Genomic DNA, 18,632 nt, shown 5'->3' with positions numbered 1-18,632 from the left:
TGAACGTTTCTAAAGCATCTACATTTATATTTTTAACGGTTTTAGTAAATTTTTGATCGCCAGCATTGTTAAAATTGAAGCAAAAGAGATTAAATAGCAGCGTTCTTGGTCTGACTCATGGACGTATTTGCAGCTTTAGCAGCTGCTCTGGGGCCCGCAGTGTCAGGGGGCCCTGGCATCAGACAGGATGGAGGATGTGCACAGACCTGATGGAGGATGTGCACAGTCCTGATGGAGGATGTGCACAGACCTGATGGAGGATGTGCACAGATCTGATGGAGGATGTGCACAGACCTGATGGAGGATGTGCACAGACCTGATGGAGGATGTGCACAGATCTGATGGAGGATGTGCACAGACCTGATGGAGGATGTGCACAGACCTGATGGAGGATGTGCACAGACCTGATGGAGGATGTGCACAGATCTGATGGAGGATGTGCACAGACCTGATGGAGGATGTGCACAGACCTGATGGAGGATGTGCACAGACCTTATGGAGGATGTGCACAGACATGATGGAGGATGTGCACAGACCTGATGGAGGATGTGCACAGTCCTGATGGAGGATGTGCACAGACCTGATGGAGGATGTGCACAGACCTAATGGAGGATGTGCACAGACCTGATGGAGGATGTGCACAGTCCTGATGGAGGATGTGCACAGTCCTGATGGAGGATGTGCGCAGACCTGATGGAGGATGTGCGCAGACCTGATGGAGGATGTGCGCAGACATGATGGAGGATGTGCGCAGACCTGATGGAGGATGTGCACAGACCGGATGGAGGATGTGCACAGTCCTGATGGAGGATGTGCGCAGACCTGATGGAGCATGTGCACAGACACGATGGAGGATGTGCACAGACCTGATGGAGGATGTGCACAGACCTGATGGAGGATGTGCACAGTCCTGATGGAGGATGTGCACAGACCTGATGGAGGATGTGCACAGACCTGATGGAGGATGTGCACAGTCCTGATGGAGGATGTGCACAGACCTGATGGAGGATGTGCACAGACACGATGGAGGATGTGCACAGACCTGATGGAGGATGTGCACAGACCTGATGGAGGATGTGCACAGACGTGATGGAGGATGTGCACAGTCCTGATGGAGGATGTGCACAGTCCTGATGGAGGATGTGCACAGACCTGATGGAGGATGTGCACAGACCTGATGGAGCATGTGCACAGACACGATGGAGGATGTGCACAGTCCTGATGGAGGATGTGCACAGTACTGATGGAGGATGTGCACAGACCTGATGGAGGATGTGCACAGACCTGATGGAGGATGTGCACAGATCTGATGGAGGATGTGCACAGACCTGATGGAGGATGTGCACAGACCTTATGGAGGATGTGCACAGACCTGATGGAGGATGTGCACAGACCTGATGGAGGATGTGCACAGACCTGATGGAGGATGTGCACAGTCCTGATGGAGGATGTGCGCAGACCTGATGGAGCATGTGCACAGACACGATGGAGGATGTGCACAGACACGATGGAGGATGTGCACAGACCTGATGGAGGATGTGCACAGACCTGATGGAGGATGTGCACAGACACGATGGAGGATGTGCACAGACACGATGGAGGATGTGCACAGACCTGATGGAGGATGTGCACAGTCCTGATGGAGGATGTGCACAGACCTGATGGAGGATGTGCACAGACACGATGGAGGATGTGCACAGACCTGATGGAGGATGTGCACAGACCTGATGGAGGATGTGCACAGTCCTGATGGAGGATGTGCACAGTCCTGATGGAGGATGTGCACAGACCTGATGGAGGATGTGCACAGACCTGATGGAGCATGTGCACAGACACGATGGAGGATGTGCACAGTACTGATGGAGGATGTGCACAGACCTGATGGAGGATGTGCACAGACCTGATGGAGGATGTGCACAGATCTGATGGAGGATGTGCACAGACCTGATGGAGGATGTGCACAGACCTTATGGAGGATGTGCAGTGTCCAGATGGAGGATGTGCACAGACCTGATGGAGGATGTGCACAGACCTGATGGAGGATGTGCACAGACCTGATGGAGGATGTGCACAGTCCTGATGGAGGATGTGCACAGACCTGATGGAGGATGTGCACTGTTGTATACATGTTATCCTGCACATTGTACATTATAATATGTATATAGCAGTGTGCTGTGCTGTGCTGAATCAGCAGCTCAGATAAGAAATGTCAGAGGGAGGCAAGGGACAGCAGGACGACAGGACTAGGGATCTCTCAGCTAGGAGAGTTGCTATGGCTTGCTCGGGTTAAATGCAAATAATTAAGAGCACAGCAGTGTGAGGACAAGCCCCTTGATTAAATGAAGAAGATACAATGCTGCAATATAAATCTAAGGTATCACAGTCCTGCTGCTACTAACATACACGGAGGAATGATTACATATCCCTCCAGAGACAACACATAACACTGCCTTCAGAGAGCACAGCAGTGTGAGGGCATGCCCTTACTTTACTTGACAAAGCTACAATTCTGGAATATAAATCCATATTTCACAGTCCTGCTGCTACTAACATACACTGAGGTATAATTACATATCTCTCGAAGGGACAATACCTTACACTTGTTTTCTGATTCCTAAAGGGATTATTTAGTTATATAGACTTATTAGAGTTATGTCCTCTGTTACACAGACAACTCCAAGATTATGTGGAATAATTGTGTAATAATAATTGTAACCTGCGGGGGCACTGCAGGCAAATTGAAGACCAAACACCAAGTCCCCCTCCCCCCCAGACAGAGACCCATTTTTAGGGTCCGTCTCGTGAAACTTTTTGTTCTTCTTTTCCGTCCTCCATGTAACAAGCAGGGACTGTCCATGGCGGAGCGCGCCTTTAATGAGGAAGCGGAGCAGGTGGCGATTGTGGGGGCTACAGAAAAGATTAAAGACATCATTGCACTTGGTAAAACTCAACAGAATAAGGAGAAAAATCAATAGGCAAACAATAGAAGAGAACATTAGAGAGGAAGAGAACATTTCATCATTTTCTCCAGCGCTCATTCAGAAACCTTCTTTATGGCGGAAGAACAGGATAAAAAATGTTCATAAAATATAAAACCTAAAAGTTACTTTATGTTTTTGCACATAAAACATTTTATGGTCAGTAATTAAATCTTCGTTAATTTCTTATATTTTAGTTTCTCCGAAGATCTACGATATTTCCCCCAACATGGTGGTGAATGAAGGAACCAACGTGTCCCTGACGTGTCTGGCCACCGGCAAACCAGAGCCTTCCATATTATGGAAACACATCTCACCATCAGGTAGGTGGTCACTTACCTTCCGTGAACTCAGTTCATGTCCATGTTGGCTTGATTTGGCCGTATCCTCGAGGAATCGCTCATGGTCTTTGGTTAATCGCTCATGGTCTTTGGGGAATTGTTCTTCTCATGGTCTTTGGTGAATCGCTCATGGTCTTTGGTTAATCGCTCATGGTCTTTGGTTAATCGCTCATGGTCTTTGGTTAATCGCTCATGGTCTTTGGGGAATTGTTCTTCTCATGGTCTTTGGTGAATCGCTCATGGTCTTTGGTGAATCGCTCATGGTCTTTGGTTAATCGCTCATGGTCTTTGGGGAATTGTTCTTCTCATGGTCTTTGGTGAATCGCTCATGGTCTTTGGTGAATCGCTCATGGTCTTTGGTTAATCACTCATGGTCTTTGGTGAATCGCTCATGGTCTTTGGGGAATTGTTCTTCTCATGGTCTTTGGTGAATCGCTCATGGTCTTTGGTGAATCGCTCATGGTCTTTGGTGAATCGCTCATGGTCTTTGGGGAATCGCTCATGGTCTTTGGTGAATCGCTCATGGTCTTTGGTGAATCGCTCATGGTCTTTGGTGAATCACTCATGGTCTTTGGTTAATCACTCATGGTCTTTGGTGAATCGCTCATGGTCTTTGGTGAATCGCTCATGGTCTTTGGTTAATCACTCATGGTCTTTGGTTAATCGCTCATGGTCTTTGGTGAATCGCTCATGGTCTTTGGTGAATCGCTCAAGGTCTTTGGTTAATCACTCATGGTCTTTGGTGAATCGCTCATAGTCTTTGGTTAATCGCTCATGGTCTTTGGTTAATCGCTCATGGTCTTTGGTTAATCGCTCATGGTCTTTGGTTAATTGCTCATGGTCTTTGGTTAATTGCTCATGGTCTTTGGTTAATCGCTCATGGTCTTTGGTTAATCGCTCATGGTCTTTGGTTAATCACTCATGGTCTTTGGTTAATCACTCATGGTCTTTGGTGAATCGCTCATGGTCTTTGGTTAATTGCTCATGGTCTTTGGTTAATCGCTCATGGTCTTTGGTTAATCGCTCATGGTCTTTGGTTAATCACTCATGGTCTTTGGTTAATCACTCATGGTCTTTGGTGAATCGCTCATGGTCTTTGGTGAATCGCTCATGGTCTTTGGTTAATCGCTCATGGTCTTTGGTTAATCGCTCATGGTCTTTGGTTAATTGCTCATGGTCTTTGGTTAATCGCTCATGGTCTTTGGTTAATCGCTCATAGTCTTTGTGGAATCACTCATAGTCTTTGTGGAATTGATCATAGTCTTTGGACAATAGTTCATCTCATGGTCTTTGGTTAATCGCTCATGGTCTTTGGTTAATCGCTCATGGTCTTTGGTTAATCGCTCATGGTCTTTGGTTTATCGCTAATGGTCTTTGGTTAATCGTTCATGGTCTTTGGTTAATCACTCATGGTCTTTGGTTAATCGCTCATGGTCTTTGGTTAATCGCTCATGGTCTTTGGTTAATCGCTCATGGTCTTTGGTTAATCGCTCATGGTCTTTGGTTAATCACTCATGGTCTTTGGTTTATCGCTAATGGTCTTTGGTTAATTGCTCATGGTCTTTGGTTAATCACTCATGGTCTTTGGTTAATCGCTCATGGTCTTTGGTTAATCACTCATGGTCTTTGGTTAATCACTCATGGTCTTTGGTGAATCGCTCATGGTCTTTGGTTAATCGCTCATGGTCTTTGGTTAATCGCTCATGGTCTTTGTGGAATCACTCATAGTCTTTGTGGAATTGCTCATGGTCTTTGGTTTCCTATAAGTCTGTGGGAGCTAAATTTTCATGTAATAATAATGTTTTGGTTCCTACTATTCTTCTTTGGGGGATTGGTGGTATAGTATTTAGTTAGTGAAGTCAGACTGATGGTTGACACTCAAGTCTTGATGGAGAAAACTTTTAGCATCTAGTGAGCCTCATTCAACTTGTAGATTGAGCCACATGCGGCTTTTACGGTTACAAGAGCTTAAAGGGGTTTTTCACGATTGACAGCTATCCTTTATCCTGTCTGAATGGGGGGGTCTAACTGTCAGGACTCCTGTGAACGGCAGAACTGCGTCCCACAAGCCCCCATAGCTGCCCTGTATTACAGACTTCTGGCACTTTGCTGTGGGACATGGGCGTGGTTTACAGGAAAACTTATGCCGGAAGTCTGCAATATACGGCACCTTCGGGTAGTTGAAGTTCTCTGTTTTGTAAATATCAGAGGTTTCGGGAGGTCGACCCCCTGTGATCAGACTTTTATTCTCGTTCCTGTAGATTCTATTCATAGATGTAGTTCCCAGCGATGGCCATTCACACTGTGTGGAACCTTCCGTATTGAGCCCCAATATCTACGTGTGACTCTTGATCGACTGGTTGGTGACCAAATAGAAAAAGTCGACATTTCAGTCCTTCTGTTGTAATCGATCAAAGATTTCAATGTCCAGTAATCTCCAGGGTGGATTTTTATTGAAACTATAACAGTTTTCTAGGTTTTTTTTGTCGTGTGAATGTGTATTTCCGCCTTATAATCCGGTGCGCCTTATATATGAACCTAGACATTTAAGCAGGCATTTATTGATGGTGCGCCTTATAATCCGGTGCGCCATATACTGTAGTCTTCAGGAGAATCAACTTCAAACTGATATTCTGCGCCTGTTTATGCATATTATAATATTCTGTTATATTAGATTTGGTAACAAACTCCCCAGTTTATTTTTCTTTACCACAAATTAATTCGATGAAGAAGATAAGATGTAGCCAACCAGTATCCTCCCCCCTGGGCTCCACCTTCTTCATCATGCTATGGGGCCCCAATGACCTTGCAGCATCTTCCTTCGGCATGAGACCTGCTGCTAGGAATGAGTAGACTCAAACCCGCAATGTTTGGGTCCATGTTGAACATTGTGCGTCCGCGTCCCGAAGCCAAACCCAGACTTCAGCCAGAAGTGCAGTTCAGTGTTTTTCCTCACCCCCCGCCGGTATTTTCCCTACAACCGTCGCTCCTTGATGACATCACAGAGAGTAACGATCAAAAGGAAAATGGCAGCGTGCCTGCGCTTTAGGCATTCAAATGCTGCAGGAAACTTTGCTGGTGGCATATAGGGGGTGACCCCAATGATCGGCGCCGCCCGTTGGTGGTGAGTGGTCACTTTGGTGAACTCTCAGGTTGGTGTTCAGCCAGATGGATCCGCTTATCCCTACCTGCTGCTTTGTGGGAATTTTGAAGGTAAGAGCTTGTCAGCGTAATGCTGACAGGGCTTCCCGGACCATAATCCTCCAAGGCAAGGTCCAGAAAGCAAGATACTACTGAAATATGTTTGCATCAGCTAAGTGTTAGAAATTATTCGATAGGTGAGCGGTAATAATTGTGCGTAGCTGCATAATAGGGGGTCCTAAGAATAGATTCTACTGGAGGGTCTTAGGTGTTGCAGTAAAACGCTGATCAGGGAGATCCATAGACCTTGATGTCTTTTAGTTTGGGGCTCATTCTGTATCCATATAGTAATGTTACTAGAGTATGAAGCATGAGCAGGGCTGCAGCGGTCACATGTCATCACCATTATGCTGCAGCAGGTACACGTAGCCCATGTGATGTTACCACTGCAGCCTCTGTGTGCCGGCGCCTGGATGTGCCCTTTAAGGACTCCATATTCCTGTATATCCAGCCTTCCATTGTCTAAGCATAAGGTAAAGATATTACAAGTCCCTGCGCAGGATCCCTATTGTTTTGCCGCTTCCATTTAGCGCACAAATGGAGGACGCGGCTGCCTAAACGCTGTTATTTCCTCTCGGCGTTCATCACCGGCTCTTGTTTATCTCTGAACTTTTCAGATGTAAATGTTAAACCTATGAATTTCTAGCAATGTACAAAGTACATCATCTGCGCGTTCTCTCCAGACGTGTTATTCTACAGAAGAGGAAAAAAAGAAGGAAAAAAAAGCCATTAATTTATCCGGAGGTAGAGATTATAGCGGCGCAGCACAAATGGTTTAATAACTCGGGGAGATTGCATTATAGATTCTACGAGGAGACGTCACTTACAGATCTGAGGAGGAGAGAGAAAAGCTCTTGTGAAAAGATTGAGGCTCAGCGAGCGCCCGGCGCGTCACAAAGAGGATCCGCACAAGAGCCGCAGAAATGTCACATTGTTTCCAATACTTTATGGAACGACTCAGACATTCCAAGCACAAAGATCCCCGAATACTGCCAGAAATACCAGAAGTGCAACTCAACCTTCACTGCACTTATTCATTAGTCTCTAGTTATATACCTGTACATAGGGGGCAGTATTATAGTAGTTATATTCCTGTACATAGGGGGCAGTATTATAGTAGTTATATTCCTGTACATAGGGGCAGTATTATAGTAGTTATATCCCTGTACATAGGGGGCAGTATTATAGTAGTTATATTCCTGTACATAGGGGGCAGTATTATAGTAGTTATATTCCTGTACATAGGGGGCAGTATTATAGTAGTTATATTCTTGTACATAGGGGGCAGTATTATAGTAGTTATATTCTTGTACATAGGGGGCAGTATTATAGTAGTTATATTCTTGTACATAGGGGGCAGTATTATAGTAGTTATATTCTTGTACATAGGGGGCAGTATTATAGTAGTTATATTCCTGTACATAGGGGCAGTATTATAGTAGTTATATCCCTGTACATAGGGGGCAGTATTATAGTAGTTATATTCCTGTACATAGGGGGCAGTATTATAGTAGTTATATTCCTGTACATAGGGGCAGTATTATAGTAGTTATATCCCTGTACATAGGGGGCAGTATTATAGTAGTTATATTCCTGTACATAGGGGGCAGTATTATAGTAGTTATATTCCTGTACATAGGGGGCAGTATTATAGTAGTTATATTCTTGTACATAGGGGGCAGTATTATAGTAGTTATATTCTTGTACATAGGGGGCAGTATTATAGTAGTTATATTCCTGTACATAGGGGCAGTACTATAGTAGTTATATCCCTGTACATAGGGGGCAGTATTATAGTAGTTATATTCCTGTACATAGGGGGCAGTATTATAGTAGTTATATTCCTGTACATAGGGGGCAGTATTATAGTAGTTATATTCTTGTACATAGGGGGCAGTATTATAGTAGTTATATTCTTGTACATAGGGGGCAGTATTATAGTAGTTATATTCCTGTACATAGGGGCAGTATTATAGTAGTTATATCCCTGTACATAGGGGGCAGTATTATAGTAGTTATATTCCTGTACAGAGGGGGCAGTATTATAGTAGTTATATTCTTGTACATAGGGGGCAGTATTATAGTAGTTATATTCCTGTACATAGGGGGCAGTATTATAGTAGTTATATTCTTGTACATAGGGGGCAGTATTATAGTAGTTATATTCCTGTACATAGGGGGCAGTATTATAGTAGTTATATTCTTGTACATAGGGGGCAGTATTATAGTAGTTATATTCTTGTACATAGGGGGCAGTATTATAGTAGTTATATTCCTGTACATAGGGGCAGTATTATAGTAGTTATATCCCTGTACATAGGGGGCAGTATTATAGTAGTTATATTCTTGTACATAGGGGGCAGTATTATAGTAGTTATATTCTTGTACATAGGGGGCAGTATTATAGTAGTTATATTCCTGTACATAGGGGCAGTATTATAGTAGTTATATCCCTGTACATAGGGGGCAGTATTATAGTAGTTATATTCCTGTACAGAGGGGGCAGTATTATAGTAGTTATATTCTTGTACATAGGGGGCAGTATTATAGTAGTTATATTCCTGTACATAGGGGGCAGTATTATAGTAGTTATATTCTTGTACATAGGGGGCAGTATTATAGTAGTTATATTCCTGTACATAGGGGGCAGTATTATAGTAGTTATATTCTTGTACATAGGGGGCAGTATTATAGTAGTTATATTCTTGTACATAGGGGGCAGTATTATAGTAGTTATATTCCTGTACATAGGGGCAGTATTATAGTAGTTATATCCCTGTACATAGGGGGCAGTATTATAGTAGTTATATTCCTGTACATAGGGGGCAGTATTATAGTAGTTATATTCCTGTACATAGGGGCAGTATTATAGTAGTTATATCCCTGTACATAGGGGGCAGTATTATAGTAGTTATATTCCTGTACATAGGGGGCAGTATTATAGTAGTTATATTCCTGTACATAGGGGGCAGTATTATAGTAGTTATATTCTTGTACATAAGGGGCAGTATTATAGTAGTTATATTCTTGTACATAGGGGGCAGTATTATAGTAGTTATATTCCTGTACATAGGGGCAGTACTATAGTAGTTATATCCCTGTACATAGGGGGCAGTATTATAGTAGTTATATTCCTGTACATAGGGGGCAGTATTATAGTAGTTATATTCCTGTACATAGGGGGCAGTATTATAGTAGTTATATTCCTGTACATAGGGGGCAGTATTATAGTAGTTATATTCCTGTACATAGGGGGCAGTATTATAGTAGTTATATTCCTGTACATAGGGGGGCAGTATTATAGTAGTTATATTCCTGTACATAGGGGCAGTATTATAGTAGTTATATTCTTGTACATAGGGGGCAGTATTATAGTAGTTATATTCTTGTACATAGGGGGCAGTATTACAGTAGTTATATTCTTGTACATAGGGGGCAGTATTATAGTAGTTATATTCCTGTACATAGGGGCAGTATTATAGTAGTTATATCCCTGTACATAGGGGGCAGTATTATAGTAGTTATATTCTTGTACATAGGGGGCAGTATTATAGTAGTTATATTCCTGTACATAGGGGGCAGTATTATAGTAGTTATATTCCTGTACATAGGGGGCAGTATTATAGTAGTTATATTCTTGTACATAGGGGGCAGTATTATAGTAGTTATATTCCTGTACATAGGGGGCAGTATTATAGTAGTTATATCCCTGTACATAGGGGGCAGTATTATAGTAGTTATATTCCTGTACATAGGGGGCAGTATTATAGTAGTTATATTCCTGTACATAGGGGGCAGTATTATAGTAGTTATATTCCTGTACATAGGGGGCAGTATTATAGTAGTTATATTCTTGTACATAGGGGGCAGTATTATAGTAGTTATATTCCTGTACATAGGGGGCAGTATTATAGTAGTTATATCCCTGTACATAGGGGGCAGTATTATAGTAGTTATATTCCTGTACATAGGGGGCAGTATTATAGTAGTTATATTCCTGTACATAGGGGGCAGTATTATAGTAGTTATATTCCTGTACATAGGGGGCAGTATTATAGTAGTTATATTCCTGTACATAGGGGGCAGTATTATAGGAGTTATATTCCTGTACATAGGGGGCAGTATTATAGGAGTTATATTCCTGTACATAGGGGGCAGTATTATAGTAGTTATATTCTTGTACATAGGGGGCAGTATTATAGTAGTTATATCCCTGTACATAGGGGCAGTATTATAGTAGTTATATTCCTGTACATAGGGGGCAGTATTATAGTAGTTATATTCCTGTACATAGGGGGCAGTATTATAGTAGTTATATTCCTGTACATTGGGGGCAGTATTATAGTAGTTATATTCCTGTACATAGGGGGCATAGTAGTTATATTCTTGTACATAGGGGGCAGTATTATAGTAGTTATATTCTTGTACATAGGGGGCAGTATTATAGTAGTTATATTACTGTACATAGGGGGCAGTATTATAGTAGTTATATTCTTGTACATAGGGGGCAGTATTATAGTAGTTATATTACTGTACATAGGGGGCAGTATTATAGTAGTTATATTCTTGTACATAGGGACAGTATTATAGTAGTTATATTCTTGTACATAGGGGGCAGTATTATAGTAGTTATATTCCTGTACATAGGGGGCAGTATTATAGTAGTTATATTCCTGTACATAGGGGGCAGTATTATAGTAGTTATATTCCTGTACATAGGGGGCAGTATTATAGTAGTTATATTCCTGTACATCGGGGCAGTAGTATAGTAGTTATATTCCTGTACATAGGGGGCAGTATTATAGTAGTTATATTCCTGTACATAGGGGGCAGTATTAAAGTAGTTATATTCTTGTACATAGGGGGCAGTATTATAGTAGTTATATTCCTGTACATAGGGGGCAGTATTATAGTAGTTATATTCCTGTACATAGGGGGCAGTATTATAGTAGTTATATTCTTGTACATAGGGGGCAGTATTATAGTAGTTATATTCTTGTACATAGGGGGCAGTATTATAGTAGTTATATTCTTGTACATAGGGAGCAGTATAATAGTAGTTATATTCCTGTACATAGGGGGCAGTATTATAGTAGTTATATTCTTCTACATAGGTGGCAGTGTTATAGTAGTTATATTCTTGTACATAGGGGGCAGTCTTATAGTAGTTATATACCTGTACATAGGGGGCAGTATTATAGTAGTTATATTCTTGTACATAGGGGGCAGTATTATAGTAGTTATATTCCTGTACATATGGGGCAGTATTATAGTAGTTATATTCTTGTACATAGGGGGCAGTATTATAGTAGTTATATTCTTGTACATAGGGGGCAGTAATATAGTAGTTATATTCCTGTACATAGGAGGCAGTATTATAGTAGTTATATTCCTGTACATAGGGGGCAGTATTATAGTAGTAATATACCTGTACATAGGGGGCAGTATTATAGTAGTTATATTCTTGTACATAGGGGGCAGTATTATAGTAGTTATATTCCTGTACATAGGGGGCAGTATTATAGTAGCTATATTCCTGTACATAGGGGGCAGTATTATAGTAGTTATATTCTTGTACATAGGAGGCAGTATTATAGTAGTTATATTCCTGTACATATGGGGTAGTATTATAGTAGTTATATTCTTGTACATAGGGGGCAGTATTATAGTAGTTATATTCTTGTACATAGGAGGCAGTATTATAGTAGTTATATTCTTGTACATTGGGGGCAGTATTATAGTAGTTATATTCCTGTACATAGGGGGCAGTATTATAGTAGTTATATTCCTGTACATAGGGGGCAGTATTATAGTAGTTATATTCTTGTACATAGGGGGCAGTATTATAGTAGTTATATTCCTGTACATAGGGGGCAGTATTATAGTAGTTATATTCTTGTACATAGGGGGCAGTATTATAGTAGTTATATTCCTGTACATAGGGGGCAGTATTATAGTAGTTATATTCCTGTACATAGGGGGCAGTATTATAGTAGTTATATTCCTGTACATAGGGAGCAGTATTATAGTAGTTATATTCCTGTACATAGGGGGCAGTATTATAGTAGTTATATTCTTGTACATAGGGGGCAGTATTATAGTAGTTATATTCTTGTACATAGGAGGCAGTATTATAGTAGTTATATTCCTGTACATAGGGGGCAGTATTATAGTAGTTATATTCCTGTACATAGGGGGCAGTATTATAGTAGTTATATTCTTGTACATAGGGGGCAGTATTATAGTAGTTATATTCTTGTACATAGGGGGCAGTATTATAGTAGTTATATTCTTGTACATAGGGAGCAGTATAATAGTAGTTATATTCCTGTACATAGGGGGCAGTATTATAGTAGTTATATTCCTGTACATAGGGGGCAGTATTATAGTAGTTATATTCCTGTACATAGGGGGCAGTATTATAGTAGTTATATTCCTGTACATAGGGGGCAGTATTATAGTAGTTATATTCTTGTACATAGGGGCAGTATTATAGTAGTTATATTCCTGTACATAGGGGGCAGTAGTATAGTACTTATATTCTTGTACATAGGGGGCAGTATTATAGTAGTTATATTCCTGTACATAGGGGGCAGTATTATAGTAGTTATATTCTTGTACATAGGGAGCAGTATAATAGTAGTTATATTCCTGTACATAGGGGGCAGTATTATAGTAGTTATATTCCTGTACATAGGGGGCAGTATTATAGTAGTTATATTCCTGTACATAGGGGGCAGTATTATAGTAGTTATATTCCTGTACATAGGGGGCAGTATTATAGTAGTTATATTCTTGTACATAGGGGCAGTATTATAGTAGTTATATTCCTGTACATAGGGGGCAGTAGTATAGTACTTATATTCTTGTACATAGGGGGCAGTATTATAGTAGTTATATTCCTGTACATAGGGGGCAGTATTATAGTAGTTATATTCTTGTACATAGGGGCAGTATTATAGTAGTTATATCCCTGTACATAGGGGGCAGTATTATAGTAGTTATATTCCTGTACATAGGGGGCAGTATTATAGTAGTTATATTCCTGTACATAGGAGGCAGTATTATAGTAGTTATATTCCTGTACATAGGGGGCAGTATTATAAATTTCGCAGCAACTGCACTCAGCAGTGTCAGAGGACGGACCTTGCATAGAATTGCGCTATGACCTGAGTATGATTGGGCGCAGGCTATAGTAATTGTGCAGGTGTGGGACATTGTGTCTCCTTTCCTTACATAGAAGTTGACTGGTTTCTACCTTTATGATGTCCCTTGTATTCGTTGCTCTTTCCTCCGGTCTTAATGTACAAATGTTGGAAACCAAGTAAAAATAAATTAATTTCCCCTTCTCAGCGTTTCTAGAATCTTCTATCGGCGGGGGAGTTTCTCCTGTCGGTTTCTCTGCTCGGTTGGGATTTTCTGTCGTCCTTGCGGTTCTGTCAGGGAAATACATTTCCTGGGCTGTCAGATTTGTCGGATTGTTGAGTGCGGGATTATAGGGATTATTCTATATATTAAATTTATCTGCAGATAGGAAAGCCCCTAAATGGACGGTCACTTGTTCTCCTGATCCCCGGAATCCTGAGAGGGAATTCATAGCGGAGATGGGAGATACCGGCGCCGTCTCTTTCCTTAATAGGGCGAATACGTTTTAGGGTCTAATCTGAAATTTGATGTCGTATGATGTCCATTACTGGAGCCGGTCCTGTGCTGCTCCCAATGTTTGTTATGGGTCATGGAGCACAAGACTGCGAAAGCCAATCAGTGGGGGAGCGGCTACACTCCGGCCACCGGTCACCTGGGGACAAGTATACATCTTGTATATATTCCTTTCTGTTACTTTTTTAGGATATTGAGGCTTCAGACTGAATTTTATTGATGATGATAATCCCTTTTAATAGAACTTGGAGAATCGGGGAGAAGCTGATTGGTTGGTGACCCTGATCCTCCCTACAGTCCAGAATTCCCTATCCCATCTTTCACCATCCCATTGGACACGATGACACAATTACACCCAGTTTTGTCGGGTCTTATGAATGTTACTCTCCTCTCACCAGATTTCACCTAATGTTTCCTTCCATAGAAGTTCTTAGACAGCGAACCCTAGTTGAGATATTTTAGATTATTCCTTTTAAAGGGAACCTGTCCCCACATGCTCACAAATATAGCCAGTGACAGGTTCCCATAGAGCCCTAGTAACTAAATCCCACCCTTCTTATAGCTAAAATTTGTTTCCCTCACATCCCCAGAAAATCAACTTTGTTATCTTACTTGGCATAAAGCCAGCTCCAGCAGCAAGTCAGAGGGGGCGTGTCCTGCTCGGTCAAGTGCATCAGCTCCCCATGCCTCCACTCAGCACTTTATGTCATGTGACCAGGGTGATGTCATCTTAGGTCCTTTACCCATGTGATCAGATATATACATGGGGTAGATTTTGCAATTGTTAGTGGGTAGAGGACCTAAGGTGACATCCCCCTGGATACAGGCAGTGTTAAATGGTAAGGAGTTATGGGCAGGAGCTGCCGGATTCGCCTCTGACTCCTGTTAGATACAGCTCTATGCCAGGTAATCAGTTTTTATCTGTGTCATTTAGATAATAGGACTCTATAGAACTAGCCGTATTTGTGAAAAAATGTGATGACAGGTTCCCTTCAAGTGTTTCTTTTTTTAGACTGTTCACGGATGATATCTACTATGTCAGCTGAATCACTGCAATACCAGACCCAGCCATTAGACAAGGGTGGCGCTGCACCTGGAACAAAGCCTGTATTTTTTTTAGCATTTTATAGAACTTTTAAACAAGCTGTATACAAACATAATCTACGAAATGTCTCCTGAATGTTATTTTAGGATTTCCACAGTATAAAAAGTCCTGAATATCCATTTCGGCCCCGTCGTGGCTGTGTAGACTCTATGGGACCCGCTCGCTGTCGGGATATAAATTAGTATTGTTTGTATCCTACTTGTGAAGCGCAGACTCTGAACTATATCTCTGACCCTTCATCAGACTAGGAATCTCCGGAGTATTTATTTTGTCGGTTGACACCGGAGTCTTGGTCGCTGGTGACTTTGTTGAAGTGGCATCGGGCCCCTGGGGACACAGCAAGCTAATGAATCATCATATTGCTGTCATCCGGACCGTATATTATGACGGCACCATACATCATCACCGGGCGCGAGTCACTGTCTTGTCGAGAGCTACAACTTCTGTAGATAATTCAATTTATTTACTAAAGTCACTGGTAGTAGCTCCGGAAATCCATAAATAAACCTTCCAGAACCTTCATTAGCTCAGTTTGTTCCTTAAAGGGATATTCTATGTTTAGCTAATTCTCTCCTCTAGTGGCCGCTGTGGGGAAAATGAGCAGCTCATAACCTACAGCGATCAGATGATCACCACAAATGTTCTCATAATAAAGGACTTTTATAGGATGAAACAACTTCAGCCTATAAAAGTCCTTTATTATGAGAACATTTGTGGTGATCATCTGATCGCTGTAGGTTATGAGCTGCTCATTTTCCCTACAGCGGCCACTAGAGGAGAGAATTAGTATTACATGAAGACTTCCTACTTAAAAACACTCGACTTACAGACGACCCCTAGTTACAAACGGACCTCTGGATGCTGGTAATTCCTGTACTTTATCCTTAGGCTACTATAATCATCTATAACAGTAATCACAGGCGTCTACAATGAAGCTTTATTGTTAATCCTGGTTCTTATGACAATCCAACATTTTTAAAATCCAATTGTCACAGAGACCAAAAAAATGGGGTTACAATGATAAAGTATACAGTTCCGACTTACATACAGATTCAACTTAAGAACAAACCTACAGAACCTATCCTGTATGTAACCCGGGGACTGCCTGTACACGGCTGATGATGTCATTTATGCACAAAGTGGCTTCACCAGGTTGAGAGATTTTTCCCTAAGCCTTTTTAAGGTTTCTCTGGATATTAGGGTCAATCATCACATCCAAGGGCAGATTTGGTATTTTTGGACCCCTAAGAAAGTTTAGGTCTAGGGGCCCCCTAATGCTCGGGTTCATTATGAGGCTCTTGGTCTATTGTTCCCCTCTGATCTCTGGGACCCAAGCAATTGCTTTATGGGTAAATCCACTTAACACCAAATATAACAATGTAACAATTATTCTCCAAATCTAAATCTCGCTACAATATGGAAATCGCAGAGAAAGGATAAACAGTGGGACCCAGGAAAGATGCGTCCGTGTCACCGTGTCACCTGCCTCTCTCCTATAAATTCCGCTCCCGCTGTAGATAACATATTTTAGTGTCTCTTCCCGAAAAATGTGAATTATATAAACTCCTATCTTTATGTGCAATGTGACCAGACGGCTATAAACAACATCTTACCCCTGAGATTCCCGGACGAAATTCAGATTAAACACCAACATAATGTACAGAACCGGCTGCAGATAATCACTTCCCCAGAAATCTCCGATGTCACAGGATTATTACCTCCCCCACTCCAGATACATCACAGAGAGATCCTGATAATATGCAGAATGTTACATTGTTACAAGGGGAGGAGATAGATAGATAGAAAGGAGATAGATAGATAGATAGATAGATAGATAGGAGATAGATAGATAGATAGATAGGAGATAGATAGGAGATAGATAGATAGATAGATAGATAGATAGATAGATAGATAGATAGATAGGAGATAGATAGATAGGAGATAGATAGGAGATAGATAGATAGATAGATAGATAGATAGATAGATAGATAGATAGATAGATAGGAGATAGATAGATAGATAGGAGATAGATAGGAGATAGATAGATAGATAGATAGATAGGAGATAGATAGATAGGAGATAGATAGGAGATTGATAGATAGATAGATACCTTATATACTCGAGTATAAGCCTAGTTTTTCAGCACAAAAAATGTGCTGAAAAACCCAAACTCGGCTTATACTCGAGTCAAAAAAATGAATATATCTAAACTCACCTTTCCGGTGACCCCTGTATATCTTCTGTGCGATCTGTCCGGCAGCGGCGGCAGGCTATATACACTGGGGCAGGGTCTGGCTGGCTATATACACTGGGGCAGGGTCTGGCAGGCTATATACACTGGGGCAGGGTCTGGCAGGCTATATACACTGGGGCAGGGTCTGGCAGGCTATATACACTGGGGCAGGGTCTGGCTGGCTATATACACTGGGGCAGAGCCTGGCTGGCTATATACACTGGGGCAGGGTCTGGCTGGCTATATACACTGGGGCAGAGCCTGGCTGGCTATATACTGGGGAGGCTGTGACCAATGCATTTCCCACCCTCGGCTTATACTCGAGTCAATATGTTTTCCCAGTATTTTGTGGTAAAATTAGGGGCCTCGGCTTATACTCGGGTCGGCTTATACTCGAGTATATACGGTAGATAGATAGGAGATAGATAGATAGATAGATAGATAGGAGATAGATAAATAGATAGATAGATAGGAGATAGATAGATAGATAGATAGATAGATACATAGGAGATAGATAGATAGGAGATAGATAGGAGATAGATAGATAGATAGATAGATAGGAGATAGATAGATAGATAGATAGATAGATAGATAGATAGGAGATAGATAGGAGATAGATAGATAGATAGATAGATAGATAGGAGGGAGATAGGGGATAGATAGATAGATAGATAGATAGGAGATAGATAGATAGGAGATAGATAGGAGATAGATTGATAGATAGATAGATAGGAGATAGATAGGAGATAGATAGATAGATAGATAGATAGGAGATAGATAGGAGATAGATTGATAGATAGATAGATAGATAGATAGATAGATAGATAGATAGATAGATAATTCCAAAAAGCAGGCAGCACTCCAGAATAGTGATCAAAAACGATGGGGTATCTTTATTCCATGTGCAACGTTTCAGCTCATACAGAGCCTTTATCAAGCATGCTTGATAAAGGCTCTGTATGAGCTGAAACGTTGCACATGGAATAAAGATACCCCATCGTTTTTGATCACTATTCTGGAGTGCTGCCTGCTTTTTGGAATTATACTTTGAAGACGCTCTTGCCAGAGTGTCAAGGACTTTGCACCCAACTTAGTTGCTGTGCTGCTCTGGACTT

At 41.4% G+C, this 18,632-nt stretch overlaps 1 protein-coding gene across 2 annotated transcripts in view; it reads left to right on the top strand.

The window, feature by feature from the left end:
* The window catches only part of NEGR1 (neuronal growth regulator 1), a 464,122-nt gene that overhangs the window by 240,058 nt on the left and 205,432 nt on the right, over positions 1 to 18,632 (top strand). For both annotated transcript variants that reach the window (XM_072129222.1, XM_072129221.1), the window contains exon 3: positions 3,176 to 3,301. In XM_072129222.1, coding sequence (XP_071985323.1) covers positions 3,176 to 3,301 — 126 coding nt within the window. The remainder of the gene's footprint in view (positions 1 to 3,175; positions 3,302 to 18,632) is intronic.

This window comes from Engystomops pustulosus, chromosome 10 (assembly GCF_040894005.1).
Source record: "Engystomops pustulosus chromosome 10, aEngPut4.maternal, whole genome shotgun sequence".
Taxonomy (NCBI): Eukaryota; Metazoa; Chordata; class Amphibia; order Anura; family Leptodactylidae; genus Engystomops; species Engystomops pustulosus.
The sequence above is the reverse complement of the archived record's forward strand: the minus strand, read 5'-3'. Positions and strand labels throughout refer to the sequence as shown.